The sequence below is a fragment of the Notolepis coatsorum genome, assembly GCF_963971535.1.
Source record: "Notolepis coatsorum genome assembly, chromosome: 2".
Taxonomy (NCBI): domain Eukaryota; kingdom Metazoa; phylum Chordata; class Actinopteri; order Aulopiformes; family Paralepididae; genus Notolepis; species Notolepis coatsorum.
In genome coordinates, this window is record NC_140166.1 from 72,434,598 (window position 1) to 72,455,662 (window position 21,065).

The window sequence follows — 21,065 nt, forward strand, 5'->3', positions numbered from 1 at the left end:
TGCTCTAACATGTTAAGATGGGCTGTGTGGCTGCTCTAACCTGTTAACATGGGATGTGTGGCTGCTCTAACATGTTAACATGGGCTGTGTGGCTGCTCTAACATGTTAACATGGGATGTGTGGCTGCTCTAACATGTTAACATGGGCTGTGTGGCTGCCCTAACATGTTAACATGGGCTGTGTGGCTGCTCTAACATGTTAACACTTTGGTCGCCAGGCTTATATTCGTAATATACCATCCTCCGCCAGCTCTATTTGTCTATGAGGATGTTTACCTTCTTTGCAGGGCTATAACTTTTTAAATTGTATTGCTAAATTGACATTACTACGGCCCATTCAACGTCAAGTATCTATTGTTCAGGGTGTAGCAACGTTATACTTTTTCATTCACATATTCATACTAAAATACGGTCTAAACGTATAAGTATGTTTTTATCGTTTTCTGCAGCTTTCTCCAGAACGTGATTTATAGCCCCAAATGCATTATATTGATGATCAAATACAGTTTGATAGGAATCTGCGCGAGATAAAAAATTTCAAATGGACGTGCTTCTAGAAGTTACTACTGATCATCTGATGTTGACCGGATGGGGGGGGGGGTCGTTTATAATTCCGTGGCCAACGCTAGATGATTCATCTAGTGTGGGTGATATGATCATTAGAGCAGTTAGTATCGAACACGTTAAAAAATAACGCTGAATCTTACCGTAGCTTCCTCATAGCGTTGGGCGATGAGCGTGGAACAGAAATATTCCTATTATGGGATGTAGAAATATGCGATCCATTTCCAGGTTGTATAATAGTATATACGTCCAAATCATGTTGTTTATCGAGTTATTGGTAACGGATTGCTATCCGTTGTGTCTAGCTCGAGTCCTGGGACTATTACCGAGTGATCGGACCGAATTGAAATGAGCACCAGCTTCCATTTCCTGTTTCCGCTCTGGGCGATCCGCCGATCGGCCACCAGATGGCGCTCTTGAACCGTTGGAGAGTTGAGAGGGGATCAACAGTAGATCTCAAGTCTCCGGGGGAGAAATATGATTTCGATCACAGATTTTTGAAATATTGATATCAAAGACGTGGTACGGCGTCTTTGGCAGAATGAGCATGGCGGGGAATGACGTGGTACGGCGTTTTTGGCGACCATAGTGTTAACGTAGGCTGTGTGGCTGCTCTAACCTCTTGACATAGGTGTCAAAGTGAAAAGCAAGAGGCACAAGCGCTGCTCAGGTAGGCGATGTGTCCCGGACCTAAGAGCCGCCATTAAACAACAAAGGAAGAAGCTGGTGACATCGTAAATATTATGTCACATAAGGTTTGCTGAACCACAAATGCACATACATGCATATCCGATCAGTTTCTAACCATACAAATTTGTGATGCACCGATGTGAAAATGGTGACCGATACCGATAACCGATATTAATATTGCTGTTCTGGCCGATACCGATATTTACCGATGTCGATATCTCTGTATAGATAGAAAACACTTTTTTATGATAATCAAATAAAGAGCTATTTTCCAAAAAGCATATATTTTTTTTTACTTTTGTAACTTATTTTCAGAAATGACTGACTCACTAATAATGTTTCGCGGTACGTCAAAAAGTAAGAGCGGGTGATGGCCGAATACAGGGGAGGAAACTAACTTTTTGGCTTACCAGCCAACTGGCGAGTATCTGATTTTTTTTACCAGACAAACTGATTTTTTACCAGCCAAAAAAAATCGCTAATTGTGATAATTACTTCTTTGTATGTCTTCGTCTAAATTGATTTTCAATCATAGTAAAAATCACACCGTGTCTCTACTCTTTAAAATATTTATTAGCATAAAACATTAATAAGTCTCTACTCTTCACAATATTAGCATACAACATGTATTAATCACACTGTCTCTACTCTTCAAAATATTAGGATATCACATGTTAACATGAAAGAGGGAACTATTCTGGACTGGGTTGGGCTGAACTAGGCAGTGAAAGATGCTGGGCTGGGCTGGACTAGGTTGGGCTGAGTTGGGCAGTGAAAGAACCAAGCATTTCACTGTAATGTAATAGCTAAATAAAACAACTTGACTTGTTACATTTGCACTCTGGTTGGATACCAAACGTATTCTGGTTGTACTGTACTTGTGCTGTATGATGACAATACATTGGAACCGAATCTCATGACAAGTTGACAACGCTAGGGGTTCAGCAGGTGTATTCTGAATGCCAAGTATGACAACATCACCGTTGTGAAGGGCATATGGATATGGGCGAGTGGTGATATGGGGGGAAACCCGGTAATAATAAAATGTCACTCGGCTGCATTTAAGCAAAGCCGCTCAGTATAGTCCACTATGTTGAATGCGCGTTATGGTAGCTTGATGCTAGGTAGCTAGCCGGCTAATGCTGGTTAGCCTCACGTCCACTTGTCATTCTCATCCGACTCGAAGGAGAACGTCGTGTGCTGTTGTTCGCCCCCATGTCAGACCGCACTGATATCCGAAAGTGACGACTCTACATGCAATTATTTTCATCCACAATGTGTTTTTGTCTAAGTTTGTCTACGTTGTCAAGCCGGTGACAGGAGTTTGTAGGTCTGCGCGCAGTGGTCTGTCCACTTCCCCTAGATGCGCGACATCTTCTAGAAAACGAGTGTTCATTGGAGGAGCTTAGAGCGCATCTGTACAACGATGATGTTCATTGGTTATGGTCGGATTATTATGAGGCGCCAATGGGAAGAATCAAGGGGGGAGTCAGATTTCGGCTTGTGCCAGTGAGCGAATCAGAAGATTGCAGAATGATTTTTTTGTTTTGTTTTGTAATTACTAGTACTTGCCAGACTGGCGAGTGCTCTTCATGAATCACTCGCCAAACGTAAAAAATACTCGCATTTGGCGAGTAAAGTGGCCTAATTTCCTCCCCTGGCCGAATAGTTCCCAGTGAATATCGAATAGTACTTTTGCTTGAAATGCCCATCCAGGGAACAAAATAAGTACCAGCCAACCGCCAATGGCTGGTAAAAAATCTGCCTGGCTGGTAGTTTTTTAAATCTACCAGCCAAATGACTGGTAAGTCAAAAAGTTAAGTTTGTTCCCTGAGAGCAGAGCTACACAGCAGTGCGCCTATTTTGCGAGCCGAAATAAGTCTGTGGTTTTTTCTTCTTCTCACAACGGGTCAAATGCATCTAACATGCATTGCATCGTCGCCATTCCTTTATGCCCACATCGCCCGAAATGAACGTTATGTTAGCGTAAGCTAACAAGCTAATCCTGATCAGCGGCAGAGCCATAGAGAACAGCAGACAGTGTGGACTGGGGAAAGGGAAATGGGGGGGGGGGGGGGCACTCTCCCTTTCTCTGTGTGTGTGCGTGCGTTTGGAAAGACGATGAAGTCACTAGTCAGGACTCAGGAGAGGAGTATATTGTAGTAAACTGAGGATTACTGAGGATGCACAGATAATGTTGATATTCAAATATAAAAAGGTTTCGAGAGGAGTGGAAGTTTGAAGACAGACTAGACTACAATATGATGCGGGGGTGGTGAGTTGAAACAGTGTGTGTGTCCCCGACCCCACTTCTATGTTTCAATACATTATTTGCATTTAAAACTATTAACGCTGACTCATTCCTTCAGTCCACAAAAAATTATGCTAATATTCCTTATGTTGTTTATGATATTAATTGAAAATAGCATATGAGAGTATTATATAGTAATAATAACACATGGCGATATACTAAAAAGCTATTTTAAATTTTTGGCTGGTAAAAAATCTGCCTGGCTGGTAGTTTTTAAAATCTACCAGCCAAATGGCTGGTAAGTCAAAAAGTTAATTTTGTTCCCTGTGCCCATCTCTAGTTCATATCTTCTAGCAATGCTAGGACCAGGGTTTCCGTTAGAATTTTTTTTTGCAGGTCTGAGTGTCCGGTAGATTTCAATCTACCGGACAAATGGGATAAATTCCGGTCAGAGTTTATTGAGCTTAAAAACAATTGATAGACCTATATAAAGAATGACATCATCAAGGCATTTATAATATTTTAACTTAAAACTAGGCTACTTTTGCGTATCAGTCATTAATATATTCCAAATAAAATAAGTCCCTCGAGACTTCGTGCTGCTGCTGCCGACTTGAGGTGTCGGTGGGCAGTCTGCCCGACCTTAATAAACAGCAGTCTGTTATAATCACATTTTTATGAGCTAACTAATTCCGTTATATTGGACATTTGTATTAATTATATCAAGCGAAGAACTGAGAAATTTGGCACCGCTGTGTCAGCGCGAGCTGGCTGCTGATATATTTACGTGAAGCATGGAGCACTTGGAGCAGGCAGAGCAGAGCAGTGGTGTCAGCAGCGCCCCCACCCAACAGCTGAATTGCCAATGGCTGAATTGGAGTACTGCACCCTGCCAAGCCATGCTTCACGTAAATATATCAGCAGCCAGCTCGCGCTGACAGCAGGATGTCATTATTAGACCGGCTGCTTGGTGAGATTGTTTCGTTCATCGCATAGGCTATATAATTTTAGCCTATTTTAATACAATTCAAATAATCTAATTGTGTTTAGAGGGAATTATTTTCACCGGACATTATGACCGGAGAGATTAAATATGTCGGACTTCAACAGATTTTGCCAGTCAAATACCGGTAATTACCGGCTAACGGAAACGCTGGCTAGGACCTAATTTGGGTGTAAGCGCTTACAAACATTTTATGGCCTCATTAAGTAATGTGACGATAAGACCAAGGAAGCTCACAGTATAATCAGATGTGTCTTCATATGTTTTACTGAGGAAACTGTTGCAAACTGTACATCATTATGAGCTTCATAGGACTTGTGCTATAAGTTGCCCAGTTACATGCGTAACTGGCCTATGAAACTCAGAACTTTTGATTAAGGCTGTCAAAGTTAACGCGGTATTAATGCGTTATCGCCCGATTCTATTAACGGCACTATTTTTTTTAACTCAGGATTAACTTTTAAGATTTATTTTAGTTTTTTTTTAGTTTTCTTTCATTTAACTTTTTTTTTCTTTTTTACTAGACTTCACTCAGGTGTATTATTGATGCTCTCATTGATACTATGTTTGTTTCTGAAGTGTGTGTGTGTGTGTGTGTGTGTGTGTGTGTGTGTGTGTGTGTGTGTGTGTGTGTGTGTGTGTGTGTGTGTGTGTCTGTGTGAGATATAGAGAGAGATGAGGAAGGGGTAAGAGAGAAAGAGAGCTGGGAGAGTGTGTGTGTGAGAGAGGGGGGGGGGGTGTGATTAATCAGCCCTTGTGTGGGTGAATGTAACAAGTTCCTAATGTTTTCTTTTCCCTATTATTTCATGCACACTTTATTCATTGTTTTAAATTATTATTTTCTTTTAAGTTATTTTGTGCATCACTCTGTTTTGAATTTGATGCAAATTTGCAATGCATGAGGGTCATCCTTTTGTGTTAAATGGCTGCATAAAGCAAGCATTTGTTGACTCGCATGTTGATAAGAGTATTAAAACTTTGAACTTGAAAAAGATCTGTTTAAGGTAGAAAATAAAAAAATGAAAAATAAATGCGATTAATTTGCTATTAATCGCGAGCTAACTATGGACAATCATGCGATTAATCAAGTTCAATATTTTAATCGATTGACAGCACTACTTTTGATATGACGTACAGTTTTCAACCCTTTCCTCAGTAGAACATATTACGAAGACACATCTGATTATATTGTGAGCTTCCTGTTTTGGAAAATGACATGATGTATCGTGGTTTTTGAAGGTTAAAACACCCCATTGGATTGGAGCCTGGTGAGAGGATGCAGCACAGCGCGTCTCAATACTGAAGCGATCAGTGAAATGAATATCGAATAGTACTTTTGCTTGAAATGCCCCATCTCTAGTTCAAATCTTCTAGCAATGCTAGGACCTAATTTGGGTGTAAGCGCTTACAAACATTTTATGGCCTCATTAAGTAATGTGACGATAAGACCAAGGAAGCTCACAGTATAATCAGATGTGTCTTCATATGTTTTACTGAGGAAACTGTTGCAAACTGTACATCATTATGAGCTTCATAGGACTTGTGCTATAAGTTGCCCAGTTACATGCGTAACTGGCCTATGAAACTCAGAACTTTTGATTAAGGCTGTCAAAGTTAACGCGGTATTAATGCGTTATCGCCCGATTCTATTAACGGCACTATTTTTTTTAACTCAGGATTAACTTTTAAGATTTATTTTAGTTTTTTTTTTGTTTTCTTTCATTTCACTTTTTTTTTCTTTTTTACTAGACTTCACTCAGGTGTATTATTGATGCTCTCATTGATACTATGTTTGTTTCTGAAGTGTGTGTGTGTGTGTGTGTGTGTGTGTGTGTGTGTGTGTGTGTGTGTGTGTGTGTGTGTGTGTGTGTGTGTGTGTGTGTGTGAGATATAGAGAGATGAGGAAGGGGTAAGAGAGAAAGAGAGCTGGGAGAGTGTGTGTGTGAGAGGGGGGGGGGGTGATTAATCAGCCCTTGTGTGGGTGAATGTAACAAGTTCCTAACGTTTTCTTTTCCCTATTATTTCATGCACACTTTATTCATTGTTTTAAATTATTATTTTCTTTTAAGTTATTTTGTGCATCACTCTGTTTTGAATTTTGCAATGCATGAGGGTCATCCTTTTGTGTTAAATGGCTGCATAAAGCAAGCATTTGTTGACTCGCATGTTGATAAGAGTATTAAAACTTTGAACTTGAAAAAGATCTGTTTAAGGTAGAAAATAAAAAAATGAAAAATAAATGCGATTAATTTGCTATTAATCGCGAGCTAACTATGGACAATCATGCGATTAATCAAGTTCAATATTTTAATCGATTGACAGCACTACTTTTGATATGACGTACAGTTTTCAACCCTTTCCTCAGTAGAACATATTACGAAGACACATCTGATTATATTGTGAGCTTCCTGTTTTGGAAAATGACATGATGTATCGTGGTTTTTGAAGGTTAAAACACCCCATTGGATTGGAGCCTGGTGAGAGGATGCAGCACAGCGCGTCTCAATACTGAAGCGATCAGTGAAATGATGGCCTGTACTCATGTTCAAATAGGGCCTGTGATCAAAAAACGTGAACCTGCTCTTTAAGGTACTTTCATGTTGTCTCACACACACACACACACACACACACACACACACACACAAACAATATCCAGTGGGGAGAGGTCTCAGCTCTGACTCAACTCTTCAACCAATGGAAAAGCAGAGGAAGTGGAAACATCAGGTGATGTGACACGTTTCCTCATTTTCAAATTCAGGTCTATAATAAACAGACAGATGCCAAGGGATTTTAAAACCACACTAAACAAACTGATTGCAGGCTAAGTTATAGGGTTGTTGGCATATAGGCTATCTAATCCGCTTTTGCAGGGTCAACGTAGGCCTTCTAGAGAAGAAAACACCCGCCAAATAAGGCCACAGGTGTCTGTGGGGAGAGAGCTGAACCTTGAACGGGCTCCAGTGCCGTGTGCGTGTTAGTGATTCAGAGACTCCAAAATGCTGCACAATCAACTGAAGAAAATCTTTACATTTAATGCAACACCCACTTAAAGGGGAACTACGCCAATTAAAAAAAAATGCATACATGTTATTCCTATGGTCTAAAACAATCCAAAAAATATTAGTGAATAAATAGTGAGAATAGTGAGGGATAAAACTAAAGCGTGTGATGACATGAAGCTGCTCCATAGACATAATTGGGAGAGATGGTAGAGATGAGTATATCATATGGGTAAATCTTCTGAGTGAGAACACAACACTATATAATAAAGCTTTGGGTATAAATTATGTGGGTCCACAAAATCAGCCCCCCATTCATTGTCAATGGAGCAGCTCAAGTTTTTATACCTGATAACGTCACAGGTTTCAGTCTTACTTCTCTGGTTTCTGGCTTTATGGAGAGAGTCACTCATGTTCACAAATACCGACTGAACTGTCCCAGACCATGGAAATAACATGGAGTTCTTGATTTGGGTGGTGTTCTCCATTAAGTAATCCAAACTATTTTAGTCTTGTCTTGTCAAAAGCTGCTCTTATATCAAAATCGGCCCATTTACGCGTTTCTTCAAATAGAGATCGACTGACTAATTGGTTTGATTAATCGGTTGGGCCCATACATTATCAATGGAGATAAGAGTGGGAATTATGGCCAGACACCTCCTGGTGTTGAACTTGAATAACGGCGTTCCCTGACACTGACTATCTTTGACAAGCGGGAGTTCTTTGATGCAATGAGGTTTTGTTTATGGTTTAATGTCTGGAGGCACTAAGACAGTGAAATCTTGATGTGATTAAGTTATGATTGTATTAGAGAATGGAACAGTCTACTAAAACACTTCAAACAGGCTTTCAAGACTGATCATAAATGTCTTATAGATCTTATTATAAATAGGCTATATCTTATAGGTCTTATCTTAATTCCTGAATTTCCCCAAGGGGATCAATGAAGGAATATCTTATCTTATCCCATCTTAAATAGGCTATATCCTATAGGTCTCATCTTAAGTAGGCTATATATTATAGGTCCCATAAATAGGCTATATCCTATAGGTCTTATCTTAAATAAGCTATGTCTTATATGTCTTATCTGTTAAATAGGCTATATGTAGTGATGCAACGATGTGAAAATTGTGGCCGATAACCGATATTAATATTGGTGTTCTGGCCGATACCGATATTTACAGATGTCGATATCTCTGTATGGAAAACTCTTTTTTATGATAATCAAATAAAGAGCTATTTTCCAAAACGCTTTAATTTATTTTTTTTACTTTTGTAACTTATTTTCAGAAATGACTGATATTTTGAAACTATTTAAGACCAAACCATGTAAAAAATAATAATAATTAAGAAATTAATATATATATACAAATAAAAAAATATATATATATTTTTTTTAATATCGGCCCTATCTTGATATCGGACCGATACCGATGTGTAAAGAAATTACCATATCGGCCGATATTATATCGGCGGCCGATATATCGTGCATATGTTAGGTTTTTATCTTAAATAGGATATATCCTATAGGTCAGGGGTGGCCAACCAGTCAGAGAGCCACAAAAATTACTGTGGTACCACAAAGAGCCACACCATATACCAGCGTTTCTCAACCTTTTTTTCAGTCACGGCACCCTTCATGTGTTTATAGGTCTCACCCTCTGGCCCCTGAAGTTGCTAATGTCTTTTTAATTTGGGCCTAACCTCTTAACACATTGCCTGCCGGGGGTTATGCCCATCTAATGCCCCTCTCTGCCAGCGCTGTAAGCCTATGGAGATGTTTACCTTCTTTGCAGGGCTATAGCTTTTTTAATTTTATTGCTATTGACATTACTATGGCCCATTCAACATCGATTATCTATCGTTCAGGATGTGGGAACGTTATACTTTTTCATTCATACAATGTTGTGTTAAACTCAGCAAGACCAATGGCTTCTCAGTTACAGTGGGTGACAATATTGTCACAAGGAAAGATGAAATTACCTACCTGGGCTCCATCCTAGAGGCTAATCTTTCCTGTGACAAAATGGCATCCAATGTAATAAAAAAAGTCAACCAACGAACTCGATTCTTGTACCGGATCTCCTCTCTGGTAAACAAGAACACCCTGAAGACTCTGGCAGGAGCACTCATACAAGGGTACTACGACTATGCTTGCACCTCATGGTACCAAAGCACCTCAAAGGCGCTAAAAACAAAATTAGAAACATCTCAAAACAAACTGGTCAGACTACTGCTTGACCTTACTCCTAGAACCCACCTCACCCCTGCCCACTTTGACAACCTAGGATGGCTTAGAGTAGACGACAGAGTACAGCAACTTGCAATGGGCCTGGTCTACAAGATACACTACACGACCAAGGTACCCATGTACATGTCAAAATACTTCCCAAAGTTCAGTGAATACCACGATCACAACACCAGAGGGAGCTCCACAAATCATGTTAAACTCAGATTCGGCTCAAACAAGGGACTAAACACGTTTAGCAATTATGCCACATCAATGTGGAACGCCCTACCCAAAGCTGTAAAGGAATGTGAATCACTACCCACTTTCAAAAACACTCTCAAAGAACACCTACGGGAGACTGCAATTCGAAACTGGCCCATGTAAATGTCCTAACCCAACCCCCTCCAATGTACAGTAAATGACCAAGTATGGTTTTGTCAATATTCCAATGTACAGTTTTGCTTGTACAGTTGTACAGTGTTCCCCCTCTAGATTCAGATACCAAGAACATGCAAATCTGTAAATGTTTATTCTACGTCCTTATGGAATGAGTGACATAAAAAAATAATTATGGATGGAAGAGCCACACATGACGGGCAAAGAGCCACATGCGGCTCGCAAGCCACGGGTTGGCCAACCCTGCTATAGGTCTTGTCTTAAATAGGCTATAGACTATAGGTCCTATCTTAAATAGGCTATATCCTATAGGTATCATCTTAAATAAGCTATGTCTTATAGGTATTATCTTAAATAGGCTATATGTTAGGTTTTTATCTTAAATAGGATATATCCTATAGGTCTTGTCTTTAATAGGCTAGATCTTATAGGCCTCGTCTTAAATAGGCTATATCCTATAAGTCCTGTCTTAACACATTGTCTGCCACGCAGTTTGCCCATCTTATACCACTCTCTGCCAGTGCTGTAACCCTATGGAGTCGCTCACCTTCTTTGCAGGGCTATAACTTTTTAAATATTATAGCTGTATCGACATTACTATGGCCCATTCAACATCGGGTATCTATCGTTCCGGGTGTGGGAACGTTATATTTTTCCATTCATACATTGTCGTGTTAGTACCGTCGTGAATATAAGTATGTTTTTAGACTGTAGAGCAGTAATTCCTAGAACGCGAGTTATAGGCCCCGACGCATATTATACATAATCGATTGGCGTTTCGTTCCTATACACGCTATATAAAAAAAAATCAAATGCATATGATCGCTATACATTATGCTCCATCATGCGTGAAGGAAAGGGGGGGGGGGGGGTCGTTTATGATTCCTTGATTGTCAGTAACGGCTTTCTTTAGTACGACATCATACGTTGATCGGATGGATTGCAATGAAATAAATGCACAATCGAGCTGGAATTAACGTTAGATTCCTCTTACCTGTGGCCAATGAGTCTGGAGAAAAAAAATTCCAATTATTTGATTTCAATCTGCTAGATCCATTTTCCGTTTGTACAACGCAATAAACACCGAAAGCATATTGATTCTTGCGTATCGAAAGCGATCCAATGAACTCGAGGTGTTTGTCTGGATCCACGTAACAAGATCGCTCTGCTGGGGCTTTTTCCCGATGCACAGAGCGCCACATCCGGTTTAGAGTGGAGTGCAACTGGCCCAAAATCCACCAGGCGGTGGTATTGAGGCGTTTCAATATCAGACTCCCGGAGCCTTCCTGGATGAATTATGAATGCCAATAGCGAATAAAGGAAATAACGATCATAAAAACGAGTAAACTCGTCATCATCATCATCATTTATTTATTCGTACATGGAATTACCACAAATTTTCATATCGGTGCATCCCTAATATATATATATATATTAGGGCTGTCTTAAATACTTCGAAGCTTCGAAGCTTCGTTCGATGGCACAAGCTTCGAACATTAAAAAAAAATCGAAGTTAAAAAAATATATATATATCGATTTTTTTTTCAATTTTTTTTTTTTACTTCGGTGTGTGTGTGTGTGTGTGTGTGTGTGTGCGTGCGTGCGTGCGTGCGTGTGTGTGTGTGTGTGTGTGTGTGTGTGTGTGTGCATGGGGCCATTGGGTGGGGCCGGGGGACAAATACACTGGAGGAAAGTAACCCAGCTCAGCACTGCCCAAATTATATCATCACTATTGCCTGTTTGAAGGCTATCATCCTCAAACACATAATACACCACCTACACGCCTATTCTCAGTCCTTGCCCCACAATGGTGGAATGAACTACCCACCCCAGTTAGGACAGCCGAATCACGTCCAATCTTTCGCCGTCGACTAAAGACGCACTTCTTCAACCATTATCTGAAATAAAATTAAAAAAAAATGTATTAAAACAATCTAACCCTAACTAACCTTACTGTCATGCACTTGTCCTAATAAACTAACCTACACTGTAACACGCAACACTTTGATGAATATTGTTACTCAGCTGATAGAGTTGTATCCTTCCTGATGACCTGTCGTACAGAACTTGTAAGTCGCTTTGGATAAAAGCGTCAGCTAAATGTAAATGTGAATGTAAATGCCTTGTAGAATTCCACACATAAGAAAGAAAGATACTGGGATGAATAAACAAAATAGGAAATAAAATGTAGAAATGCATGCAATACATAAATAAATATGAATCTCCATATATGAAATAGAACATTTAGATAAGGTGCTACTGAGATGTTTTGGTGAGTTCTTTGTTTTTTTGTGGAAGTAGCCCTTCTTAAAAATGCATGAACATTCACTGATAATTGGTCTGTAGTGGAGTCTACAAGGTCTACATTGCCGGACCTTGTAGACTGACATAATTCTGTGCATAGTTTAGTCTACACAGGCCATATTTCAAATAATCAAAATCTTACTTCATTCATCTTAAACATTCTTGATTTGGGGGATTGGTAGTTCCCATGAAATCTGAAGTTGTTCAAACGACAACAGCGATCCACCTTGAATTAAATCACACAGCCATGTTGGCTGCGTCACAGTCACGAAAGGGGCTACTTAATTCATTAATCCAATCCACTTTATTTATAGAGCACATTTAAAAACAACAAAGTTTACCAAAGTGCTGTACAAGTCCCACAACATAAGATATAAAAAAAAAATATATATATATAGGTATTATCTTAAATAGGCTATATGTTAGGTTTTTATCTTAAATAGGATATATCCTATAGGTCTTGTCTTTAATAGGCTAGATCTTATAGGCCTCGTCTTAAATAAAAAAAATTTAACTCGAAGCTTCGAATTAAAATCGAAGCTCGGCCCCGAAGCTTCGATTGCCAAAAAAAAATTCGAATGTCAGCCCTAATAGGGATGTCCGATATTGGCATTAAAATGTGATATCGGAAAATATCGGTTTAAATATTATTTTTTTAAACATTTTTATAACCTTTATTTACCCAGGCAAGCAAGTAAGAAAAAATTCTGATTTTATTTATTGTCAAAAGTATGCATAATGTTGTGTTAATTCCACAACAAGAGATATGTAATGTTAATTACCTGAAATTATTCCGTTTTCTGGTAATTATTTCAGCTTTTTTGTTTGTTTTTAATTGTAACTGATTGTTCTTCAAATTGGGATATAAGCAATATAAACCTATTCGAGCTCCTGGCTATTCTCGGTTCTCCCGCTCCACAATGGTGAAATTAACTTTCCACCAGTCAGGACAGCCGACTAGGGATGCACCGAATGGGAAATTCTTGGCCGAAACCGATACCGAAAATAGGAAACAGTTGGCCGAAAACCGAATGCCGAAAATGGTAATAGAAATAAAACATGTTAAAGACGCATTTATTGGATGCGTTGCTCACAGAGTTTACATAGAAACAGCGCGACTCCCAAGAGGAGTTAGTTATCACAGGCTGCAGAACGCAGGAAGAGCTGCCAAGCTGCTCATGTTACACGTTGCACATGCTATGTCTGTAGCCGCGTTTTGATTACGTCATCACAACAACACTTTAGGTTACGAACGTTACGTAACCCTGTTCTTTGACATTCTGTGATATATTTTCGGTGCTAAAACCCTTTCGGCCCAAAGCCGAAGATGCCTTTTTAACCATTTTCGTCAGAACATTTTCGGTGGGCGAATATTCGGTGCATCCCTAGACGAAACCTGCCCAATTTTCGACTAAAAACACACTTCTTTAAATCAATATCTGAAATTAAAAACCTAAAACGAAAGTAACCTTCATACTGTCTTCTACTATTATGCAATTTGAAAGTAATCTACTGTGACTATATTACTAAACTACTATGCTAATATGTCTATTCTACCATGCACTCAAAGAGTGTAGCACTCAAGTTCGACACTGTTTGACGAACAATGTCACTCACCCTCACTCACTGCCAGAGTTGTACCCTTCCTGGTGACTTGTTGTACAGAACTTGTAAGTCGCTTTGGATAATGACTAAACGTAAATAACTGAAACAAATGGTAGCCTAATCCTCATGATAAGACCACATTTCCCATAAACCCTGTCGCTTCCTGTTTAGCCATTGTTTCCAGCCAAATGGTATGAGTGATTGTTTTGATGACGAGAAGAGGGTGAAGAGCCTCACTAACCGAATGGGGAGTTTATTTTTCTTGATAAAGCTAGTTGTGTTTGGAAAGGCTTCCTTTGCACTGGATCTGACCCGGACACACACACGATCAATACAAAATATGGGATATTAATGATGGACTTGATGCAATCTCGTCAGTGGGCTTTCATTCGCAGCGGTCTCAATGGTTCTACGTATTCGTTGTTTATATACAGTAATATTGTTTATATAAAAAGTAATGCAGGCTACTGATAAGCTCATTAACTAGCAGCTACACTGTGTCTTCTTTTTTGCAAGACACATGCAAGTAGGTGCTGGTGGGGTGGAGAGAGGTTCTAAACTGAGCGCTCATTTCGATCGATTTTTTATTTAGAATCAGAACCGTGACACCCCTAGCCATCACTCCATTGTGGAGGATCAGTGACTTTGATGTTAGCCAGAGATGCGGTAAGAGGGGGTGCTGAGGGGGCTGCAGCACCACCACCTGTTGGCAGGAGTTGTAACTGCAATGCCAAAGGTTTACTAAACAAATCTAAAAACTAGATTTATTTTGGTTAGCATTTTACTGTGGTTGAAATCCACCCCTTTTTTAATGATATTTTGATGTATCTGACCCAACACAAATGCAGTGGATTGGGCGTGAAGGATCACACGTGAGGTTCACCAGTAATAGGTACTACTACTTGTTTCTCAAAGAATGTCTAAAAAAATTATATCTGATTCTTAACACAATGGACGCCAGACCTGACATATTTCGGGTTATCTCGCCGAACGTTGGGCGCCAAACCAGAGAATTCGGGTTTTCATCGTTATTTCTTTTATTTGATATTTCCCTTCATAATTCATCCATCCAGCCTGATGTTATCATTGGGAATGGGTCTGAGATCGCAAACATCCAATACCGCCACCTAACGCCTTGCGGCCGATATTGCACTCCATTTGAAACGATGTGGCTTGTTGTCTGGGCCGAGCTGCGGCGTGCGGGCGAGGTCTAAATACTCCGGCAAGACAATCGCTTATAGGGATGGCATCGACGAGGGTCCCCGCCCCCCGTTCATGTTCAGTGCTGGATTACGCTGGACACACGATCGCGATCAGTATTTGGAATGGCGATCAGATAATTGGATTATTCTTTTTGCAGTCAATCTTGCGTTGATCCGATAATTTTTTCCCCGCAATCGGAGCGTGTGTCTGCGGTGTGTGTGGGCCGTGTCCCGTTGGTGACGATCAAAGCATAGAAAAACGACCTCCCGCCCCCACCCTTTCTTGCATGCATGATGAAACATAATACCGATAATCTAGCGTTGATTTCAGATTGATTATTGATCCAGGCGAGAAATGGCAGGATTTATAATGAAATGCAGTAAACGCTGTTTGGCGTCGTTTCCCTGGATTACACAGAATCACTCTAAAACTATACTCATATATTTACCACGGTATAAAACGGAAATGTATGGATGAAAAAAGTATCTGTTTTTTGCATGTTGACTGGAAGAAACTCACTGACAATCGACTATGTTATTAGATCCATAGCTATAATATTTAATATAGTTTTAGCACTGCAAACACCGGCATTTATCCCCATTGAACAGAGCGCTGGCACACAACGGCCATACGCCCATAACGACCTCTGGCGCTGAACCTGTTAATGGTCCCAAAGCCAAACAACAAAAAGCAATGGTCCTCATTCTCGAACAGACATACGTGAAAGTTACCAAGGAATTCCTTCGTAACTCGATTTACGAACTTATTCGGCATTCTCGAACGGCTTTGTATATTGTAATAAGTCGTAAGTCGGACAGACCGGTGTGCGCTGTGTTTTCAAAAGCTGTCTTTGGGAGAAGTCCTTGGGGATTGTGTCACTTAGATTCTACAGACATCCGTAATAATTAAATAATTATAATGATAATAAATACGACAATATTTGTATCATTAACAATCACGTTTTACATATATAGTCATGACTCAACGAACCATGTCAGAAAATAAATAAATAAGAACTAAACCCAATCGCACGGATGTACCAGATAAGCGCTGGTGGACGGCGGGCAGAACATTTGATTAGATTCAAATTAGCCAATTTGATTAGACCATGTTGGTCCAGGCGATGCTGGACAGGCAGAAGAGGGTCGCTAACAGCCAGGAGAGGGTCGCTAACAGCCAGGAGTGGACAGCGGTGGTGATGGAAGCGCTTGCGGCCATCCTGGCCCAAAAAAAACGCACAATTACTCAGAAGTATTTATATATTTTATACCCAGTTTATTTTTATTGTACTTGTGCTGTATAATGACAATACATTTTAATCTAATCTCATTTTGAGATCAGTCGCAATCTGTTGAATGGGTGTTTTGCACACGCCTCCTTCACTTGGACTTGGCGGGGCGTGTCTGTATGCAAATTCAGGTGTACGAGAACGTGCTTCCTGTCTAAGAATGAGTGACGTTTTTTATTCATGGGAACCCAGCTGCGATGATTTTGGCCACTTACGGAGACCGTTTAACTTGTTCAGGAATCCGGAGGAGGATTTTAGTAAATTTGTTAGTACAAACTTTTTACAAGGATATTTACAAAGGTACTTACGAACATGTTCGAGAATGAGGACCAATGTCAACTCAGAGTCCCGCCAGTGGACACAGACACCTGTCACTCCAGCAACTGGGAGGAGAGAACATCAGAGGCTCAGCACCAGCAGCTAACGAGGTCAATGTTGTTGCAACTAACAACAACTCAGTGAAAAGCCTTTACAGCTCCCAGCAGGTCTGTCTGTCTGTGTGTATGTGTGTGTGTCTTCCCCCCCCCCCCCCCCATGTGCGTTAAAAAAAATTAAAATAAAAATCTCTGCCTTTGATTGGCTCTAACACGTGCATTCTGCAAAGACCAGCCCCAATCTGTCTCTGATTGGCTCTGATCATCACCCTGAAATCCGTATTCACTGAATGACGGGCTAAACAAGATCAACTTTTCGAATTGAAACGATAAATAAGCACATCGTCTCATACTGGTTTCATAATACGTTTCCGTTTGGATTAACAAAGTGTATGCAGTGATGCTTTCCCAGCTGAACACAAGCTGCTTAACGTTACACAGGTATGTCATGCACGTTAATTAAGCTATGTAACGTTAGAGCGCAGCCGTCGCCCAACAAAGTTGTTTCAACAAATGTATTCACAAAATGTATTATCATTCGTTATTGAAGCCGCCCGTGACCAGTAAGTAGGTACTACTACTCAACCAGAGCAATGTTCACTATGAATTGAAAATGAGGGACCCTGATGTAAACAAGACAAACGTCTTTCTCTGGTCTGCATCCCCTTAACACATTCCCGGCCAAGCACGGACATGTCCGTGTTTCGGATCCAACGGTTGAGGGCCAACCACGGACATGTCCGTGGCAAGGTTGTTTTGGCTTTTATTCCATTTTAATAACCTACTCAATGTCACCGAGCGGCACTGCAGATTTACCCTACTCTTGGAATTCGGAAAAGTGCATTACCGGCCAGATCCTCGTAGGGGCGCTGTCTCGATAATGCAGTGTTCCCTGTGGCAGAACGGTGTTTTATTTTTTTGGATCTCGAATGGACTTTCCTGTTAGGGTGAATCTATGCGTGTAGCATGTAGCATGGAATACGTTTTGGGAGCTGAATTCAGTGTGCAGTAAAGGAATATAGCATCTAGGCTTGGGCGGTAGGGCTGGGCGATATGACCAAAAACGTTATCGCGATAAAATTATAAAATTATTTTCATATAATTCGATATCGATAATTATCGTCGATATAATGTCTGTCAAGTTTAATTAACTTCTTATGCTGCTGCGAATGTCTCAAGTCGAGTTGATGTCGTCATCAGTCCGCGCACGTTAGCAGTTAGCCGACAAGCAGAGTATCTCATGACAATAAATATGACACTAAAATACTCTCTTCCGCCACAATATATTGAAACGAACTGTATACCCCACACTACTATAAACATGGCCTCAGAATTCAAAACACACACATACTCGGCACGTAAATATATAAAACAGTGCCGTGCAAGCTAGTTATCCTAGCCAGCCTGTTGTATTTAAGCGGTGTATTCCATGACAATGTGCTAAATATGACACTAAAATACTCTCTTCCGCCACAATATATTGAAACAACGTCCACTGTATACCCCCACTACTATAAACGTGGCCTCAGAATTCACGCCACACACATACTCGGCACGTAAATATATAAAACATCGCTGTGCAAGCTAATTAGCCTAGCAAGCCTTGTTGTTGAGTGAGTCCTACCTCCTTCCGGGTCTACTTCGCTCTCGGCCATCTCCTTCACTGATTGGTTGTTAGCTGTTGTGCGTAAGCACGTCATCACGTAACGTTGGTTGTTGTTAGTAAGTGTGCTGAGCCGAGGCTGAACGGAGCCAAGCTTGGAAAATCGATATATCGAAACTTTGCGACCACGTTTATTTCGAGGAAATAATTTATCGCGATAGTTATCGTTATCGTTTTATCGCCCAGCCCTATTGGGCGGTATGACGTATTGCGGTATATCAGGGTATTTAGAAATCCCGACGGTATTGAAAATCAATACCGTCAAAATCACAGATGCGTTTCAGTATAATTACGTTGGTTGTAGTGCACACACGCGCCAGCAGAGGGCGAGACCAGTCCTCACTAGTGGAGCGAGTGGATCACAACGGTGTTCACGTTTTACGGTAATGTTGCGACAGTGCTGTGAAAATACCGTAAAGCGTTGTGGTAACGAGAGTTGATGTGTGTGTTGTTGTGGAGCAAGCAAATAAACGGTAAAACGTTACGTCGCAGTCCGGTGCGTTTTTGAATACACAATACTAACGTTATTAGTACTACGGTGCTGCAGGCTAACTGGCTACCATTCTGAGAGCTAACGATAGTAGCACTAGATGCTGCAGGCTTCTGGCTACCATTCTGAGAGCCAACGAGAGTAGCACCGTGATTTGTTTACTTGGTAACGAATGTGTTAACAATTGTGTGTATTGAGCCGTACTGTATTGTACTCATTCTGCAATCTGTTAAATAAAGTTTTCATTCATTCATTAATTCGCTATGTGCCTAGACTTGACAGTACTGAACTAGAAAAAACCTGTGAGTAAGTCAAGTACGCTGGAGTGAGGCGCGGACGGAAGTGGCCATAAAATACCCAAGGGAGGTGAATGAATTAATGAAAACTTTATTTAACAGATTGCAGAATGGGTACAATACAGTACGGCTCAATACACACAATTGTTAAGGGAATGCAGACCAGAGAAAGACGTTTGTCTTGTTTACATCAGGGTCCTCCATTTTCAATTCATAGTGACATTTATGACATACACAACATACATGATAATGAATTATGACAGTAGCCACTACAGTAACATCATTAAGTCTGCTATAAGCTATTCTCCCTCTCGTGTGTGTCTTTATGCAGATCTTTATGCAGTTTTAAAGCACCTTGGCTTTGTTCTGAATGCACTTTGTTGTAGTTATCCTACAGAAAAAAGAAAATGCACTTGACTTTAATGCACATTTTGTTGTATGCAAAGAGAAAATGTTTAAATTGTACAATCTTTCAGCAGTCAGTCTGGAATTAATGTATGCATTCAAAAGTGCTGAATAAATGTTTTATGGGCCCATAATAGTGATTATTAATATTATTTAAGTTTAGCCATAATCATGTCTTTTGCCATAATCAGGTAGCTAAAAAAATTAATAAAAAATACATTATATATATATTTATATTAGTCATTTTCGGCCTTTCAGCATTCGGTTTTCGGCCAACTGTTTCCTATTTTCGGTATCGGTTTCGGCCAAGAATTTCCCATTCGGTGCATCCCTAATAAATCCCTATACGGGTGGACCTCGCGGGCGGTCCAAAGTGACTGTTAGAAGCCTATGATTATTCATGTATTCCGGTTTAATCTGTTTAATCTGTTAATTCTGCATCTGTTATACGATCCTGTGCGTAGTGCGTGTTATAAAGTTCAAGTGCCTTGTTGCTACCAGCTGTGTATCAATCAACAATAAATCGTCTTCTGATTAGCAAAATACCTGCTGCATTTCGTGTGTGAACTGTCCATATGTTGGTGTGTAAATTTACTGTCTGTTTTAGTGTAAAATTTTCTAAAACTGGTGCCATGTTGACCTTTAAAATGTATGGAAAATCAGGGGCATTAATTTAATATGACGTTACTGTGTCAATGTCTTGAAGCAAAAAATAATAATAATATATAGTATATATTAGGGCTGGGACTTTATCGCATTAATTTCGATTAATGAACTACAGAAAGAATAAAAAGTAGGGATGTCAGATATTATCGGCCTACCGATATTATCAGCCGATATTGGCATTAAAATGTGATATCGGAAATTATTGGTATCGGTTTTCAAAATAAAAAAAATTAAAAAATATATTATTTTATTTTTTTACATTTATTTAACCTTTATTTACCCAGGCAAGCAAGTAAGAACAAATTCTGATTTTATTTATTGTCAAAAGTATGCATAATGTTGTGTTAATTCCACGACAAGAGATATGTAATGTTAATTACCTGAAATTATTCCATTTTTTGGGGGGGGGGGGGGGGGGGGGCCCTGCATATATCGGTATCGGTTGATATCGGTATCGGAAATTAAGAGTTGGACAATATCGGTATAGGTAAAAAAGCCAATATCGAACATCCCTAATTAAAAGTAAAAAGAATTGATGCATTTAATCGCATGATGGTTTTTCTTTATTGTGTAAGAATGTTACCTTTCAAAAGAGACCAGACTCATGCATGTGCTATAAGTATAAAGTATAATAAATCG

General features: G+C 39.9%; 1 protein-coding gene across 1 annotated transcript in view; it reads right to left on the reverse strand.

Annotated features, from left to right (window-relative positions):
• The window catches only part of znf710b (zinc finger protein 710b), a 77,540-nt gene that overhangs the window by 33,974 nt on the left and 22,501 nt on the right, over positions 1-21,065 (reverse strand). Inside the window, exon 2 of the mRNA XM_084308220.1 lies at positions 16,841-16,915. Coding sequence (XP_084164346.1) covers positions 16,841-16,846 — 6 coding nt within the window. The 5' untranslated portion in view covers positions 16,847-16,915. The remainder of the gene's footprint in view (positions 1-16,840; positions 16,916-21,065) is intronic.